This window comes from Equus quagga, chromosome 13 (assembly GCF_021613505.1).
Source record: "Equus quagga isolate Etosha38 chromosome 13, UCLA_HA_Equagga_1.0, whole genome shotgun sequence".
Classification (NCBI taxonomy): domain Eukaryota; kingdom Metazoa; phylum Chordata; class Mammalia; order Perissodactyla; family Equidae; genus Equus; species Equus quagga.
The window spans coordinates 104070187-104087949 of NC_060279.1; the positions used below are offsets into that span (position 1 = coordinate 104070187).

The following is a 17763-nucleotide window of genomic DNA, read 5'->3' on the forward strand; positions in this document are numbered from 1 at the left end:
TGTCCCTTTAAAAAATTTTGGAGGTTTTTAATATTCTGATGTTCTTACTCACTTTTTTATTCAAGAATGCTAGACACTTAGTCCAACACTGACTTTCTTCATTGACCACAGTCACAAATGTTAAGCCTCAAATAGAGTACAATCTCAAATACGTTTAAACATGCAGCAGCAGTGCGCTGGCTCAAGCCGACTGGGACTATCAAGCACATTTCCCATCACTTTTCTGCGACTAACCCTACTCATCTCATTAAACGTCAGGAACGTACTCCGGGGCCGGGTCTCCACGGCTGACACCTAAAGGTTACGCCACACGGCTCACTGGAGAGCTGAGCTATGATTTGAGTTTAGGAGCAAAGGTTTTCGTGACTAGTGGGAATAAAGCACAATATAAGAGATGACGCTTGCTCTACGTTACCTGCAACTCTGAGCGAAGAACCCAGAATATCTCTACCCAAGTGTTTAACTGCCAAATCTCTCACCTAGACTTTAATCATCAGAAGTCATTTCTCTTACAAACACGTTTATTACTGTTGAAGTGTTATTACTAGTATGTCCCAGTTATTTTGGTAATTTTTTTCAAGTATCACTCTATTAGAGGTTTTCGAGAGGGGTCATATTTGTTAGATAATTTAGTCTCAATGGTTTTGAAAAACAAATTATAAATGAAATCAAAGCTAGGAATTTTCTTACATGTAAGTACAACCTGCAGGAAGAAAAACAGCTTGCTTGCTTGCTTTCCGAACCTGTGTCTTGGAAATATTAGATGTTTAATATTGAAGTTGATCAGCTTAGTCCATGGGATTGAACTCCCAGGATGGTGCTGGATGCTGTTTTCTTCTTACTGAAGAGTGCTCGAGCAGCTTCTATTTCTGCTAAGGCCATCTGCCTATCTAACACTAACGTCACAATTACAAAGGATATATTCATGCTGCTACACACGTTCAAAAGCTTTCAGTAGGAAAGGAGAAACTCAAAACGCAGTTCATTCAGCTATGGTATTAAAACAACTCGGCCCAAATTGTTTTATTTTGCATAACAAGTTTATTTTTTTAAAAGGCAAATAGACAATAAACAAAGTAAACATTCAAGTCAGATCTCAACTTCTGCCAAGTATTATCTATCCTAGAATTGTTCCATTAAGTTCTAGTCTCTAAACATCTTAAATTCAATAATCGTCATCTTCATCAGAGTCCATTACTTTTCTTCTGTTGAACTGGGGGGAAAATTAAATGTGTGTCATAACATGTTTAATAAAGCATAACTCAATTTTCTGAGAAGAAAACTGTCTACCTACTATTCAAGACATTTTTGTCTTTAAAACAACTTAGTATTTTAGATCTAAACGAGAGAATATCAACTCAAGAGCCTTAAAAATTAGACCCCTCACTATACGCAGCCTTTCTCCCCAAACTTCCATGTTACAAAATGAAAATGTCTATGGGCTGAAACATGTTTTGATACTGTACGTAGGTGTATATTCAACACTTATTTAAATTATCAACTTTTTCTTTTGCCACGTGCACTTGGGGAAACTTACTTTAACTGTTGTTTTCTTTTCTGTTTGCTGGCTTACTTTTTCAAGGATTTCTATTAAACCTTGTTCTGATACCTAGGATAATCAGAAAGAAAAACAGTACTTCTTTAAAACAAAGCGTTTGCCTCACCAGATTGAACTGTTTTCGTCTTTCTGGGCTATGGGCTGGAGGTCAGGAGGGAAGGGGAGCTGGGACTGGAGGTCAGGAGGGAAGGGGAGCTGGGCTGGAGGTCAGGAGGGAAGGGGAGCTGGGACTGGAGGTTGACACTACTGGTTAAAGTGCCAAAGAAAATGTGCTCTTCGAAGTCTTCATTTGAGGAAGGGGAAAAGTATCCATCAGTTAGCTTCCTCAGAAAAATCCAAAGTTAAGAGGTATTTAAGAACAGCTCTATCACCACTAGCAGCCAGTGACAACCACCTACACCACTGTGTTAAGTGTCAAGGACAGAGACGCTCGGGCCTCTGCCCTTGAGCTCTTGAGAAGCTTAAATGCAGGCGGTAAGTCACTCAACAAAGACGAAGCAGTCGTGGCTCCCACACACGTTCCTAGTGTCAGGAGTCAGGGCAGGCCTGGTCCCTGCAGGCTGAGGGGCCCGCAGAGGGCTTCCCTGTGAGCGGGGCTCCCCTGGGTCTGAAGGAACTTCAGGCTTGCCAGCATATACCCATCATGGCATCACAGCAACACACATAATAACCAAGGAAGTCTAGCACCTCCTCATTTGCAAAACAAGCTCAACTTCTACCTACACTGGTAGTCTGTTAGTTGGTATTATTGACAAACCGTGTTTCCAGTGTAGAAGCAGTTTAAGCTAGCTGACCTCAATAGTCATGGGGTCACACAGACACCAAGAAGCTTCCACAGCAATGTCAGGACAAGAAAGAAGCAGAGGATTTTATGAAAGGCAATTAGTTATATTTTAGGATTTATGGTAGATACAACTATTCAATCTCTCCTTTAACAACTGCTTCACTGAAATAGTCAACAAGAATTCTGTAACCAGAAGATGAAATTAACTTCTTGAAGATAAGTTTTGATAAAGTAGGTAACGTTAGGTCAGAGTGCCTCAAGGCAGTCCAAGCTTACCTTCCCACTTAGTTGTCCATATCTTGCCATCTGTATAAGGTAATTCTCTACTGCTTTAGTTTTTTCAGGCTTTACAAGTGCTAAGTTACTTACTGAAAAGAAAAATATATACATCCATAAAAAGGAGTCAAAACTCAATGTACTTACAGCTTAAAACTATGCAGGAACATTTCTAAAGCACTTCACAGACTTATGTCTTGAGACTAGCTAGGCTGGCGAGGCAGATGCTGTTGTTACCACCTTAACTGTGAGGAAACGACACGTCAGTCCTGGCGGCATCAGTCAGTGCCACACACGAGTAGTCACAGAGCCAAGATTAAACTTGGGCCTTCAGATTCAAACCCCGTACTTTTTTTAAAAAAAATACATGATTGCCCTCTAGAAAGCAAATCTATCTATTACTACACAGATACATGGTGGTGATGTATCTAAGGCTGCCTCTTTAAGCTGGGCTTCAAGTTATAATACAGAAGATACTAGTTCATTCCAACTGGCTGATTTTCTTTCCTTTTCTACACAGTTTTCTTTCTACTTTTTATTATGAAAAATTATGAGCATACAATAAAACAGAGACTACAATAAACTGCCAAGCCCCCATCACCCACATCAACTACCAGCAACAGTTTGTGACTGACTCGATTTAAGAGTTGTTTCCTATAAATTTTACCCAATATGCACTGGGAGATCATCTCCTGGGTAAGACAGAACTGAGCCAGCACTTACAATAATGACTTCAGTGTGTTTCTTTAGGTTTATAAACTTCACACTTCTCACAAATAATCAGTATCTCAAGTGTTTTTAGGTTACACAAATATTTTATGTAGAGATAGCAATAATTTCATAAATATCTCCCTATTCAACTAACTCAAGCCAATTTTATGGAAATAAGAGGAAACTGAAGATGCTTACACCGTGCCCGGGCTGACTGATCCAGAACTTGGGCTAAGATACTGTTTCTCATTTCTGCTTCCCTACAATGAAAACAGGTCAAGCAAAATTAGAACAAAGCTGTCAGCATTCCTACTGAACACACAAAATGCAATCACTCCATACGTTTCTCAGGATGGACACCTGCTGTAGACAAGCCTGTGCTGTACTGGGTGCCGGGTGGATGGCAGCGGCTACAGCAAAGCGGAGAGTCCAGTCCTGTCCTCAAAGCCAGCTTTAGAATAAGTGGGTATAAACTTACCGGGCTGAAAGGTCAGACTTTACATTTTCATAATTCGGTTCAACCACCTGTACCAACATTTATTAAGTACCTAGGGTGTGAGAGATGCCAGAAATATGCAGTGAGATTTCAGGCAATGAGAAGGGCGAAGTGATCAATCCGTGTAATTTTCTCAGAGAAAAAGAAGCTGAGACCCAGGGAGGCCACGTTAAGGTGACACAGATAATCGTGGCCAAGCTAGAACCAGAGCCCATGTTTCAAGACTCTCAGTTCTATTTTTTGGGTGGGGAGGGGAAGTGAAATTACGATTCTGCAAGCATCCTTGCATTTTCCCAGCTATCCAAGTAGGAACCAGTTCACATAAGACCAGGGTTTCAAATTTTTTAAGCAGATAAATTTGTTTTTCAAATGAAGTCCTTCAAGGAACTTAATACGCAACACAGACAGAAGCAGAGATTCTCTGAATGAGAGGGGGAGCTGGGGCTGGCGGTGCCCATTAACCACCCATCTGAGGAGCCCTAGGGCTCATGGAACACAGCGTGAAGCCCACTTCCACAGGCCACTCCTTATTGCTCCTGAGTACTTCAACGCTGCCATGAACTACTGTTACTATATTTCACTGAGTCTAAGATGCCATCCAGTGTAAGATGCACCATAGTTTTATTTATCTCTAAGAACAAAAGAACACCCTAGATGAGGCATCTAATAGAGACCTCCACTCACAGCTGGGGCAGCAAGAGCAACATCCTCAGTACAAGGTAAGCAAGAAATAAACCCGCCATGCAGACAGGGACAGCAAGACAGCACACACACATCAACCGTGGCCCTGAGTGGGGGAAGAAAAAGGTTCCTGAGAATTTGAGTTTCACACTTTAGTTTTGCAGGTTTGCTGTCTGAATTCACACTACAGGGGTGGAGGGAGGGGGGAACCCCAAGCAGAGAATTTACTTTTAAGAGGTCTCAAGTTAGAAATGTACCCAAGTGATGGCAGAAGCAAAATTCATTCCTGTCTGGAAGAATCCAGGGCAAGAGTGATCAATGAGACATACCCAATCTGTGAAAAAATGTTCATCTCCGAGTCAATGAGATTTGTGTAGTAGTTTTTTCTTCTTCTTGGCACCATCCCAGTGCTTACTTTGTCTTCTCCCACTCACACAAGCCACATTCGGGCAGGAACCTTCTCTGCTTTGCCTCTTTCTGTAGACCCAGCAGTGCTCAGTGCCTGACCCAGAGCAAGGTGCTCAACAAATGCTTGCTGAACGAGTGAGTTAGAAGGTAGCATGGTTTGGGGCTGGCCCGATGGCCAAGTGGCTGAAGTTCTACGTGCTGCGAATCACAGCCCTGGGTTCACGGGTTGGGATCCCAGGTGTGGACCTACTCTACTCATCAGCCATGTTGTGGCAGTATCCCTCATACAAAGTAGAGGAAGACGGGCACAGACGTTAGCTCAGTGACAGTCTCCCTCAAGCAAAAAAAGGTGGCATGGTGGGAGAGGGGGAAATGGGGAGTTACTCAATAAGTATAGTGTTTCACTTTTGCAAGATGAAAAAGTTCTAGAGATCTGTCGCACAATAATCAGAATAGAGTCAACACGACTGAACAGTACTTAAAAATGGTTAAGACAGCAAATTTTATGTGTGTTTTAATCACAATTAGAAAAAAGATAGCACGATGGGGTAATCAGGTATTCATTCAATAATGCTGCCATTTGTGAGGTGCTCTCCCATGTGCTTGGCTAAAATAACAATAGTTAACAGTTAATATTTATCGAGCACTTATTAAACTGTTTCCGTGTAATCCTCAAAACATCCCTAGGAAATAGTCCTATTATGATGCTCACTCTAAGGTCATCACAGTTTAGCAGAGAAACAAACATCAACCAGTAATTGCACTACAAAGTAGTAAGTGCGGTGGGCTCCACACGGTTATTTAATTAACAAATTAATAACAAAGATACCCTGACGACTCATGGAAAAATCACGATGCTGGGAAAAACTTTAGGATCCACATATCTATTAAAATAACTAAAGTCAAAAACCCATTTGGTGAGAAAACCCCTCAGAAAGCTCAGAGCCCCAGCCCATACCTGTGCTTTGCTTCCTGTTGGGCCGCATCGCCAGGATCCTGAAAAAATAATTCCACCTTTTAGTCGAACCATTTCAGAGGAAAAAAACAGAGACTATTTTATTTTGTGTCCGATACCTAACAGGCTCCTGCAGGAGCAGACACCAAATTATTACCAGATAACTTAAAAAGCTGGGCCTCACAGAAGTCAACCGGGTGGCTCTCCACTTGCTACAAGGTTCTGACAGGCTCCCAAAGTCACAATCTAATAGAATGCTTCAGAATACAAACAGCCATGGGGGCGGGGGGGGCATCTGTACTAGGAAACCGTATTTTCCGTGGTGACAATACTTTCTGGAAAATGAAAGGTGCTTCGGGGTGGGGACGCTGACGATGCACAGGGCGCCTCCTTGGAGACCACCCCGCTCCATCCCTGACACGCTGCTGCCAGCTCCGCAGGGTACCGCGGAGTCAGGACTCGGGCGCTTCATCTCCGCGAGCAGCGTCCGGCTCCTCCCGGGACTGTCAACTCGTTACAGAGCGGGTGTCCCCCGCTGTCCCCTCAGCACCCGGCTCACAGCACAGCCCAGGAAACGCCGGCTGCCTGGGTCAGAACAACCGAATTCTAGACAGCAACTCGGTTGGAACCGTGGTGGAAGCGGTCTGGATCCGAAAGCTAAGGGTTCGGGAGCCCGAGGGGCTGGGCATTCCCCTTCGCACCCACGCCGGCCCGGGCGAGTCGCCCCCCGCCCGGGACAGACCCACGCCCGCCCCCCGCCCGTGGCGGCACGTGGTGGGCTGGCCGCCCGAGCCCCCGCGACGCGGAGCGGGCCGGGGCAGCGTGGGTCCTCGGGCCGCGGCGCCCGGGGCCGCGCCCTCCCCCTCGGGCGAGGGCGGCGCCGCGCAGGGCCGGGCCAGGCGGGCGCGCTCACGTGGTCCCGGGCCTGCAGCTCGGCCAGCCTCTGCTTCCGCAGAGCCTCCAGCTCGTCCTCCGCCATGGCGCGGCCGTCCGGCTCCAGCAGCGCGACCACGCTCCCCGGGATCTCGCAGCCCCTCGGCGCGCGGGGCCGTCCCACTGCGCAGGCGCCCGCAGCGCCCAGGCATCACCAATCCAGCCCGGAGCGGCGCCGCCCGCCGCAGCCAGGGCGCCGAGAGAGGCCCGATTCCGCGATCGCGGGCGGCGCGGCGGGGCGGGGCCGCGGGTGGGAGCGCGGCGCGGAGCGTTTGGGACCACCGGTAGCTCCGCGGCTCGTCGGCGGGCGGCGCACCGCCTGCGGCAGGGAGAGGATGGCAGTCTAGAAACAGGCCGTCACCAACTAGTGTAATAATAGGTAAAACGTTTTAGTGCGCTATTATGTGCTAGGCTCGCGTGCCGCCATTTACGGATGAGGCTCCAGGGCCTTAGAAAGGCCAAGGGGTGATGGAAATGTTCTAAAACCGGATTGTGGTGATGGTTGCACAACGCCTCAGTTTGCTCAAAAGCACTAAATTGTACCCATAAAATGAGTTAGGCTGCGGGGAAAGAAGAGACTCGCTGGTCACCGACCCTTAAGAAGCCAGGATAGAGCAAACTTGGGCTTGAGAGGGGCCTTTCCCGAGAGGCTGGAGCAGGGGCCGCGAGGTGTGGCGCGACCCCTTCCACCCCCACGGCCCCCTCCACCCCGCCACACGCGGGCGCCGGTCCTCGGAGGATGCCGGGCTGGGGGCGCCGGTGTGTGTCTGAGAGGATGCTCAGCTCCCGAACCATGTGACCTGCGCGTTATCTACGTGCTGTTCTTTAAGTTGTGGCAAAGTATAATATAAAATTTACTATTATAACCATTTTTAAGTGTGCAGTTTAGTAGTGTTAAAAACATTCGCCTTGTGCAACCAATCTCTAGAACTCTTTTCATCGTGTAAAACTGAAACTCTATACCCATTAAATAACTCCCAAATCTCTTCCTCCAGCCCTTGGGAGCCACCGTTCTACTTTCTGTGTGTATGAATTTGCCTGCTCTAGGCACCTCCTATAAGTGGAATCGTAGAATATTTATCCTTTTGTGACTGTGTTGTAGCATGCATCAGAATTCTCTTACTTTTTAAGATGAAATAATATTCCATTATGTGTATATCCCACATTCTGTTTATCTGTTCATCTATCAGTGAACACTTGGTTTCTTTCCACCTTTGGGCTATTGTGAATAATGCTGCTGATACGGTTTGGAAATATTTGTTCAGGTCCTGCTTCCACTTCTTTTGGGCATATAGGCAGATAAGGAATTGCTGGATTATATGGTAATTCTATGTGTAGGTTTTGAGGAATTGCCGTACAAGTTTCCACTTGGCTGTGCTATTTTACATTCCCACCAGCAATGCGCAAGGGTTCCAATTTCTCCCCATCCTTGTCAACACTTGTTATTTTCTGGTTTTGGATAATAGCCATCCCACTGGATGTGAAGTCGTATCTCATTGTGGTTTTGATATGCATTTAAATCACTGGTGTTGAACATCTTTTCATGTGCTTATTGGCCATTTGTATATCTTCTTTAGAAATGTTTATTCAAGTCCTTTACCCATGTTAAAAATTGGGTTCTTTCTTTTTTGTTGTTGAGTTGTAGGAGTTCTTTATATATTTATATTTAAATATAAGATTTGAAAATATTTTTCTCCTATTCTCTGGGTTACCCTTTCACTCTGTTGAGAGTGTTCTTTGATGCACCAAACGTTTTAATTTTAATGAAATCCAACTCATCTACTTTTTTTCTGTTGTTTGTGCTTTTCTTGTCATATCCTGGAAATCATTGCCAAATCCAATGTCATGAAACTTCCCCCCTATGTTTTCTTCTGGAAGTTATATAGTTTTAGCTCTTATGTTTACGTTTTTGATCTGTTTTGACTTAATTTTTGTATATGGTGTAAAGTAAGGGTCCAACTTCATTTTTTTCTATTTTTTTATTGAGGTTACATTGATTTATAACAATAAATTTCAGGTGTACATCATTATATTTTGACTTCTGTATAGCCTACATTCTGTTCACCACCAAAGTCTAGTTGCCATGCATCAGCATATAAATGTGTTCTTTTACTCCTTTTACCCTCCCCCATCCTCTCCTTACCCTCTGGTAACCACCAATCTATTGTCTGTATCTATGTGTTTGTTTGTTGTTGTTGTTTTTATCTTCCACATATGAATGAAATCATATGGTGTTTGACTTTCTCCCTCTGACTTATTTTGCTTAGTATAATACCCTCAAGGTCCATCTATGTTGTCACAAATGGCACAATTTGGTCTCTTTTTTTTTATGGCTCAGTGTTATTCTGTTGTATAGTGAACCACATGTTCTTCATCCATTCATCTGTTGATGGGCACTTAGGTTGTTTCCGAGTCTTGGCTGCTGTGACTAATGCTGCAATGAGCGTGGGGTGCAGATATCTTTTGTGTTCTTTGGATAAATACCCAGAAGTGGAATAGTTGGATCATATAGTAATTCTATGCTTGTTTTTTTGAGGAATCTCCAGACTGTTTTCCGTAGTGGCTGTACCATCTCACCTTCCCACCAGCAGTGTTTGGGGTTTCCTTTTTCTCCACATCCTCTGCAACATTTGTGATTTCTTGTCTTTTTAATAATGGCCATTCTGATGGGTGTGCAGTGATATCTCATTGTGGTTTTGATTTGCATTTCCCTAATAATTAGTGATGTTGAACATTTTTTCATATGCCTGTTGGCCATCTGCATGTCTTCTGTGAAATAATGTCTGTTCAGATCCTTTGCCCATTTTCTGATCAGGTTGTTTGTTTTTTTGTTGTTGAGTTGTGTGAGTTCTTTATATATTTTGGAGATTAACCCCTTGTTGGATATATGATTTGCTAATATTTTCTGTCAGTTGGTGGGTTGTTTTTTCATTTTGTTCCTGGTTTCCTTTGCCTTGCAGAAGCTCTTTAGTCTGATGAAGTCCCACTTGTTTATTTTTTCTTTTGTTTCCTTTGCCTGACTAGACATGGTATTCAAAAAGGTCCATCTAAGACCAATGTCAGAGAGTGTACTGCCTATATTTTCTTCTAGGAGTTTTATGGTTTCAGGTCTTACCTTCAAGTCTTTGATCCATTTTGAGTTAACTTTTGTGCATGGTGTAAGATAATGGTCTACTTGCATTCTTTTGCATGTGGCTGTCCTGTTTCCTCAACACCATGTATTGAAGAGACTTTCCTTTCTCCATTGTATGCTCTTAGCTCCTTTGTCAAATCCATTTACATTTAGAGTGATTATTGATATGTGAGAGCTTAATACTGCCATTTTATCACTTGTCTCCCGGTTCTTCTGCATGTCCCTTTTCTCGTTCTGTGATTTTGGGACTCCTGATTCAGTTTGGTAGTATGATGCTTTTCTCAGTTTCCTCTTTATTTATCATTTGTGTCTGTGTTCTGATTATTTGTTTAGTGGTTACTGTGAGGTTTGTTTAAAAGATCTTGTAGATGAGATAGTCCATTTTCTGATAGCCTCATTTCCTTAGTCTAAGCTGATTCCTTCCCTTTCCTCTTCCCCTTCTAAGTTGTTGTTGTCACAACTTATTCCAACCTGTGTTGTGAGTTTGTGGTTAAAATGACAAGATTATAGTTATTTTTGATGTTTTCCTCCCCGGGGGCCCAGCACCTCCACCTTCAGACGTGTGGCTGCGTGGGTCTCTTAAACGTCTGTTGTGTTGTGTGAATGCCCTCTGTTGGTTTATGAGTGTCCTTTCTGTGGTGTCTTAGTGGGGAGAGTCTAAGGGAAGAACTCATTCCACCATGGTGCTGACATCCCCTTTCTTGTTTTTGAAGGTATTTATAGCTATAAATTTCACCTTAGCACCACTTTTGTTGTATCCTATAAGTTTTGATATATGTGTTTTAATTTTTATTCTCTGAAGATATTTTCTAATTTCCTTTGTGATTTTTTCTTTGACCTGCTGGTTGTTTAAGAGTGTGTTGTTTAATTTCCACAAATTTGTGAACTTTCCAGTTTTCCTTCTGCTGTTGATTTCTAGTTTCATTCTTTTATGATTGGAAAAGATGTTTTGTATGATTTCAGCCTGTGCACTGGAGAAAAATGTGTGTTCTGCTGTCCTTGGGTAGAGTGGTCTGTATGTGTCTGCTGGGTCCACTTGGTCTATAGTGATGTTCAAGTCCTCTTTTTCCTTATTGATCTTCTGTCTCATTGTCCTTTCCATTCTTCTTCGTTTTTTTTTGGTGAGGAAGATTTGCACTGAGCTAACATCTATTGCCAGTCCTCCTCATTTTTTTTTTTTTTTTGGCTTGAGGAAGAGTAGCCCTGAGCTGACATCTGTGCCAGTCTTTCTCTATTTTGTATGTGGGATGCCTCCACAGCATGGCTGATGAGTGGAGTAGGTCTGTGCCCAGGATCTGAACCCGTCAGGCTGGGCTGCTGAAGCAGAGCACATGGAACTTTAACCACTCGGCCATGGGGCCGACCCCTGTTCTTTCCATTCTTGAAAGTGGGACATTGAGGTTTCCCACTGTTACTGTAGAGCTGTCTCTCTCCCTTCAATTTTGTCGATGTTTGCTTCAAGTATTTGGGAGCTCTGATGTTTGATGCATATATAATTATCATATCTTCTTGGTGAATTGACAGTCATTGCATTATGTCCTTTTTTGTCTCTTGTAACAGTTTTGACTTCAAGTCTGTTTTGTCTGATATTGGTATAGCCACTCGTCCTCTCTTTCAGTTGCTAGTTGCATGGAATGCACTTTTCCATCCTTTCAGTTTCAACCTATTTGTGTCCTTAGATCTAAAGTGAGTCTCTGGTAGACAGTATTTAGTTGAATCCTGCTTTTTATTTAGCACTTACTTGTGCTATTTTGTTATTTGTTTATGTATGCCTTATAATTTTTTGTTCCTAATTTCCTCCATTACTGACTTTCTTTATGTTTAGCTGATTTTGTTATAGTGACACATTTTGATTCCCTCGGTATGACTTTTAAATATTGTTCAACACAGTGCCAAGTAGTGTACTGTGCTATTTCTTTTCTTGTACAAAATTTTCCTTCTTTTTGAGTTTCTAATTGTGCCTATTTTTCTTTTCTTTTTTTTTTGTAGTTTTGCCTGTTATTTTTAAAAGTATTTTTCCGCAGCTTTATTGAAATGTAATTGACATATAACATTGTCTAAGTTTAAGGTGTACAACATGATGATCTGATACATGTATGTATTGTGAAATGATTACCACATTGAGGTTAGTTAACACATCCATTATCTCACACAGTTATTTTTTGTATGTGATAAGAAGATTTAAGATCTACTCTCTTAGCAACTTTCAAGTGTACAATACAGGATTATTATCTGTAGTCACCATGCTGTACATTTGATCCCTAGAACTCATTCATTTTATAACTGGAAGTTTGTACCCTTTGACCAACATCTCCCCATTTCCCCCACCCCCAGCCCCTGGCAACCACCACTCTATTCTCTGTTTCTGTGGGTTTGGTTTTTTTAGATTTCACATATAAGTGAGATCATACAGTATTTGTCTTTCTCTGTCTAACTTATTTCACTTCACATAATGCCCTCAAGGTTCATTTACGTTGTTGCAAATGGCAGAATTGCCTTCTCTTTTATGGCTGAATAATATTCCATTGTGTATATATGCCACATTTTCACTTGAGTTTGTTTCCATTTCTTGGCTAATGTGAACAATGAACCTGGGGGTGACCTTTGTTTTTACTTATCAAAGATTATTATACATTTCTTTTCTGAACTCTCCGTCATATCACACATGCTGACAGGCTCCACTTTTATTATTAGAGAGCTCTCTTATAAAGGCCTTCCTCCTCCCTCCTTGGTCTGGACAGGTTTCTCTCTAGGCCTGTTGCATACCTGTCATTCCGGATCTCCCTTTGTTACTATCTTGGATTGTGTCCTTTGTTTCTTAGATTCCCTGTTTTCTTTGCTGGTTCAACCCCTCGTTGTGTTGAAGCACATCCTCAAGTAGTTTTCTAAGAAAAAGAGTGTGGTAGGTAAATTTTCTGTGTTCCTGTGTATCTGAATATTTAATCAACTTTTACACTTGGCTAATTGTTTGGCTGGTTATAGACTTCTAGATAAAACAATGTTCCCTTCGAATTATTTTAAATTAAAAAAATAAATTATTTGATATTTTCCCCTCCAGCTTTGTTATGTATTGGTAGTATTTTTTAAGTTCCTTCTTTTTCATTTTGAAAAATATCAAATCTATAAAAAATGGAAGGAAGATGCAATGAACACCTATAGCCTTCACATATATTCACTAATCATTAAGGTTTTGCCACATTTGCTTTATCTCTTTCTTTCTACACACATGTGATCTGCGTGTGTGTGCGTGCACACGCGCACACACACACAGTTTTTCTGAACTAGTTGAAAGTAACTTGGAGATATCATGTCACTTCACTCCTAAGTATGTGTATCCTATGAACAAAGATGTCTCATACATAACTACAATCCAGTTGATGCACCCAATAAATTAATGTAGATAAAATGGTATCATCTGCTTGATGTACAACCCACCTTCATATCTCTCCAATTGTTCAAATAACCTTCACCCAAGTTTTCTGTCCATCCATGATTTGGTCGTGTTTGTAGGCATTCCCTTTGAGCTATGAAGGTATACTCATCTGTTCTAACATTTCATGTTAATAATGAAAAATCTGATATTTGTTCCTTCACAGTGGTATTTTTTTTCTTTCTGTGGCTTTTAGGATCTTTTCTTTCTTTCCAGTGTTGTAAAATTTTGCAAAGATGTAGGTCTTTTAAAAGTCCATGTGCTTTTTGCTTGGTAGGTCTTTTCCGTGTGAAAACTTGTATCTTTAACCTCTGGGAGATTTTCTTGTATTGTTCATGTGATAATTGTCTTCTCTTTGATTTCTGTCTTCACCTGGAATACTTGTAAAACTGGGCCTCCTCAATAGAGCTATGTTTCTTTTCTTTCATGTCTTGCACCTTTGGTCTTTTTGCTCTGCTTTCTGGAAGATTTCTTTTATTTTTATCTTCTGAGCCTTCTAGTCAGTTTATTCCAGCATCATATTTTTATTTTATACGAGGCCTTTCTTGTTCTCTGATTGTGCCATTTACATAGTATCTTGTTCTTGATTTTAAATGCAGTAACACTGAGTATACTTGTGATAATAGAGAAAATTTTTAATTCTCTTCTATTTCCTGAATTAGTTCTCTTTCCTTTGAGGTTGTTTTTTTTTTCTTTTTATGGCACATTTTTTATAGCAGCCCTTAGCAAACTAATACACTTGTCTGTCTCTCTTTCTGTCTTTTCCTTCCTTCCTTCTTCCTTCTTTCTCCTCCCCCTCCTTCCTTCTCTTCTCCTTCTTTTTTGAGTTATTAAATTTCTTCATGGAGGAACTCTCTGATGTTCCCTTTGTTGTTGATGATTCATGGCCCTGCATTCCGAGCAAGGGCGGCCGGGTGGGCATAAGGCCCAGACTGTTTAAGACAGAGTCTTTCAAGTAGCTCCAATTTCTTTGGCCCAGACTCACTTGCGTCCTCTGTCTTGTCCCTCTCTGGAATTCTGTAGGAAAGATCAGCAACCTCTTCTGTGATGTGTCATCTGTTATCCCTTCTCTATCAGCTTTACTTAGTCTCAGAATTTTTTTGAAAGCTCTCTTCCACTTATGGGCAACTTCCTGTTCCCTTTGTCATTATGAATTTGTTCCCATTTTGTCCTTTACTGTAATTTTTGTAGGATCTTAGGAGGGAGCAGAGAAAAACTGAGTGGTCGCTCCACCATTTTGAAAATAGCACTTATTTTCTAGTCTCCAACTTGCAGTTTTGATCTGCTTAGCTGAGAAGTTGTTTAAGAGTCCTGCATCAGTGCGGATGGGTTAGGCTGTGCTGTAGTGACAAAAAACTCAGAATCCTAGTGGCTTAAGACAACAAAGGTTTATTTATTGCTTCTTTTGCCTGTCCACTGAGGTGGGCTGGGAGCTCTGCTCCATGTCTCCTGACTCTGATACCCAGGCTACCAGAGCAGCTCCTTCTCAGTGTTACCAGTTGCCAAGGCAGAGATAATCTCAGGAATTGTGCACTGTTCCTTTAAGTTTCCACCCAGCAATGATACCCGTTGTTTCTCTTCGTATTTCATTGGCCAAAGCAAATCATTTTACTGCGGGGAACATCACGGGGGTGGAGAAGTCTCGTCTCCCCCTGTGCTTGGAAAATGGAGGGCTGACGTGTTCGTCAGACAGTACTCGGGACCACCAGAAGACTGCAAAATTCAAATGGTTGAGTTAGAAAAGCTTTTAAATCTTGGATTTTTAAAAATTGCATTGTGCTCCATGTGGGCTTGTAGAAAACCTGAGGTTTTTTTCATTGCATTTGTAATTAATTTTTATGAATGTTTTATGGGATTGGAAAAGAAGATGTATTATTTATTTGTTGTGGACAAGTTTGATGCATACACAAGAAGAAGCTGTTTATATCTTCTGTATACTTGTTAATTTTTCATCTACTAGGTCTTCAAAGACTAAAGAAGTATTTAAAGTTCTTACCTAGTATTGTGTTTCTCTACATTTCTCCTTGTTTTTATGACAGTTTTGCACTCGTGTTTATCTTGTAACAGTTCATAGTAGATGTGCATTTTCTATTTTGTTTAAATAACCTTCTTTGTCTCAGTTAATGGGGCTTTTAAATTCCTGTTCCATTGACCACATGTCTTCTATACTCTATTAGAATCTCAAACTGCTTCCTAATTTTTTTTCTGGATTCTGCAGGAGCTAATTTTCAGATCAGTGGTTGAACTGTTCCTGTTCCTACTAAGACCAACCTCCGTTTGAACATATTAAATAAAAAATTATTCTGACACAGTAAGGAGACTATTTAAGACCATTGCAAATTCAAGCTTGAGTACAAGAAGGACAGGTGGGGATTTACAGCCAAGGAACAGAGTGAGGGGGTCCATGGATGGAAAATTACTAAGAGGAGACATCAAGGGTAGGGAATTCTTGCGAAACTGGCCTCACAGGATTCTTGCTAAAGGCAGGTCAAGGGCTTAGACATCAAGGGTGGGGGATGCGGAACTTGACCAGATATTCAGGAGAGGGGGTTGACTTAGCAGAATTCTTTGCTAAGACTGGGCCAGGCAGGCCAAAGACAGGACAGGGCCCAAGGTCAAGACCTGGTCAAAAAGAGAGCTCAGAGGAGCCTGACTAAAGTGTAGCCAAGGAGAGAGTATTTGTCAAACACTGCGTCCCAGCCTCTCTCAGCTACTCCAGGACTGTGCTGCTACGGTTGGCCCCCTTTCTCCTGCGTATAGTTTTTCTCTCTGCTTGATCACTTCCATCAGCTGAGAGACATTTTGTAGTATCTCCTTCCTTTAAAAAAGAAAAGAAAACCTGTCCGTACCTTACACCAGATGCAAAAATTAACTCAAGATGGATCAAAGGCCCAAACATAAGAGCTAAAACTGTAGAACTTCTAGAAGAAAACATGGGAGAAAAGCTTCATGATGTTGGACTTCCTTTTTTTTTAGAGTTATAGTTAGATCTTTATTTAAACTCTGATCTGCCAACTTAGTGTTTCCTACCAACTCGGGGAGCAGAAACCTTCATGGGCTTCACAATCTTTTGTTTAATTGCTGCCTTTGTGGGAGCCTTAGCGGCATCTGTCGCTGTCTTTTTAGATGCTTACTTAGCCTTTTTTGCTTTCTCGGCAGCCCTGATAGCTTGTTCTTAGTGAGCCTCTCTAATTTCAGTTTTCTTTTCTTTTTTTAAAGATTTTATTTTTACTTTTTCTCCCCAAAGCCTCTCAGTACATAATTGTATATTTTTAGTTGTGGGTCCTTCTAGTTGCGGCATGTGGGACGCTGCCTCAGCGCGGCCTGATGAGTAGTGCCATGTCCGTGCCCAGGATCCAAACCAGTGAAACCCTGGGCCACCGAAGCAGAGCACGTGAACTTAACCACTCGGCCACGGGGCTGGCCCCCTAATTTCAGTTTTGTGATTCCGCTTGGCTGTTATATCAGCAAGAGATGCACCAGTGACAGCCTTCTGGAATTTGACTGCACTCAGGTTTTCTTTTAAATTTCTTCCGACCGTCCCTTTTTGTGCTTTCTTCTGTAGAGGATAGTGCAGTTTGTTTGCTGAGTATTCCTCTTGGAATTGAAGGCTGATTTGCATTTGGCATTAAAAAATTGGAAAACCTTCCCATTGGTCCTGGTGTGGCCCCTCCTCAGTTGGGGCAGAACTGCTACCTGCTGGAACTGCACAGCTCCACCTTCATGGCACAGCTGCTGAGGAAGAGGAAGGATGGCAAAGAGAAGCATGATGCTGGATTTGGCAGTGATGTCTTGGCTATGACACCAAAAGCACAGGCAACAAGAGTAAAAATAGATATGTTGGACTTCATCGAAGTTAAAAACTTCTATGTATCAAAGGACACAATAAACAGAATGAAAAGGCAATCTACAGAATAGAAGAAAATATTTGAAATCATATATCTGATAAGAGATTGATAGCTAGAATATATAAAGAACTGCCACAATTCAACAACAACAAAACAGCCCAATTCAAGAATGGGCAAAGTACTTGAATAGACATTTCTACAAAGAAGATATACAAGTGGCCAAGAAGAACATGAAAGGATGCTCAACATCACTAATCATTAGGGAAATGTAAATTAGGATGGGCCCTAATCCAATATGACTAGTGTCCTTATAGGAAAAAAAGAGACACCAGGGATGCACGCACACAGAGAAAAGGCCATGTCTGGATCCAGCAAGAGGACAGCCATCTGCAAGTCAAGGAGAGAGACCGCAGGAGAAACCAAACCTGCCCACACCTTGCGCCTGGACTAGTAGCCTTCAGAACCGTGAGAGAATACATTTCTGTTGTTTAAGCTGCCCAGCCTTGGCCGACTAAGACACTCGAGTAGTCAAATTCACAGAGACAGAAGG

The 17763-nt window shown here is 42.1% G+C and overlaps 1 protein-coding gene and 1 pseudogene across 1 annotated transcript; both read right to left on the reverse strand.

Annotated features, from left to right (window-relative positions):
- Positions 1-1018: 1018 nt before the first annotated feature.
- On the reverse strand, positions 1019-6925 carry PDCD5 (programmed cell death 5). Its single transcript, XM_046680353.1, has 6 exons — positions 6783-6925; positions 5873-5910; positions 3528-3589; positions 2619-2710; positions 1538-1609; positions 1019-1213 (listed from the first exon to the last, which is right to left on the reverse strand). The coding sequence occupies exons 1-6, from the start codon at positions 6846-6848 to the stop codon at positions 1166-1168; spliced, it is 378 nt and encodes a 125-aa protein (XP_046536309.1). The 5' UTR covers positions 6849-6925; the 3' UTR covers positions 1019-1165.
- A 9415-nt stretch (positions 6926-16340) lies between these two features.
- LOC124249595 (60S ribosomal protein L24-like) lies at positions 16341-17422 on the reverse strand (annotated as a pseudogene).
- Positions 17423-17763: the final 341 nt, after the last annotated feature.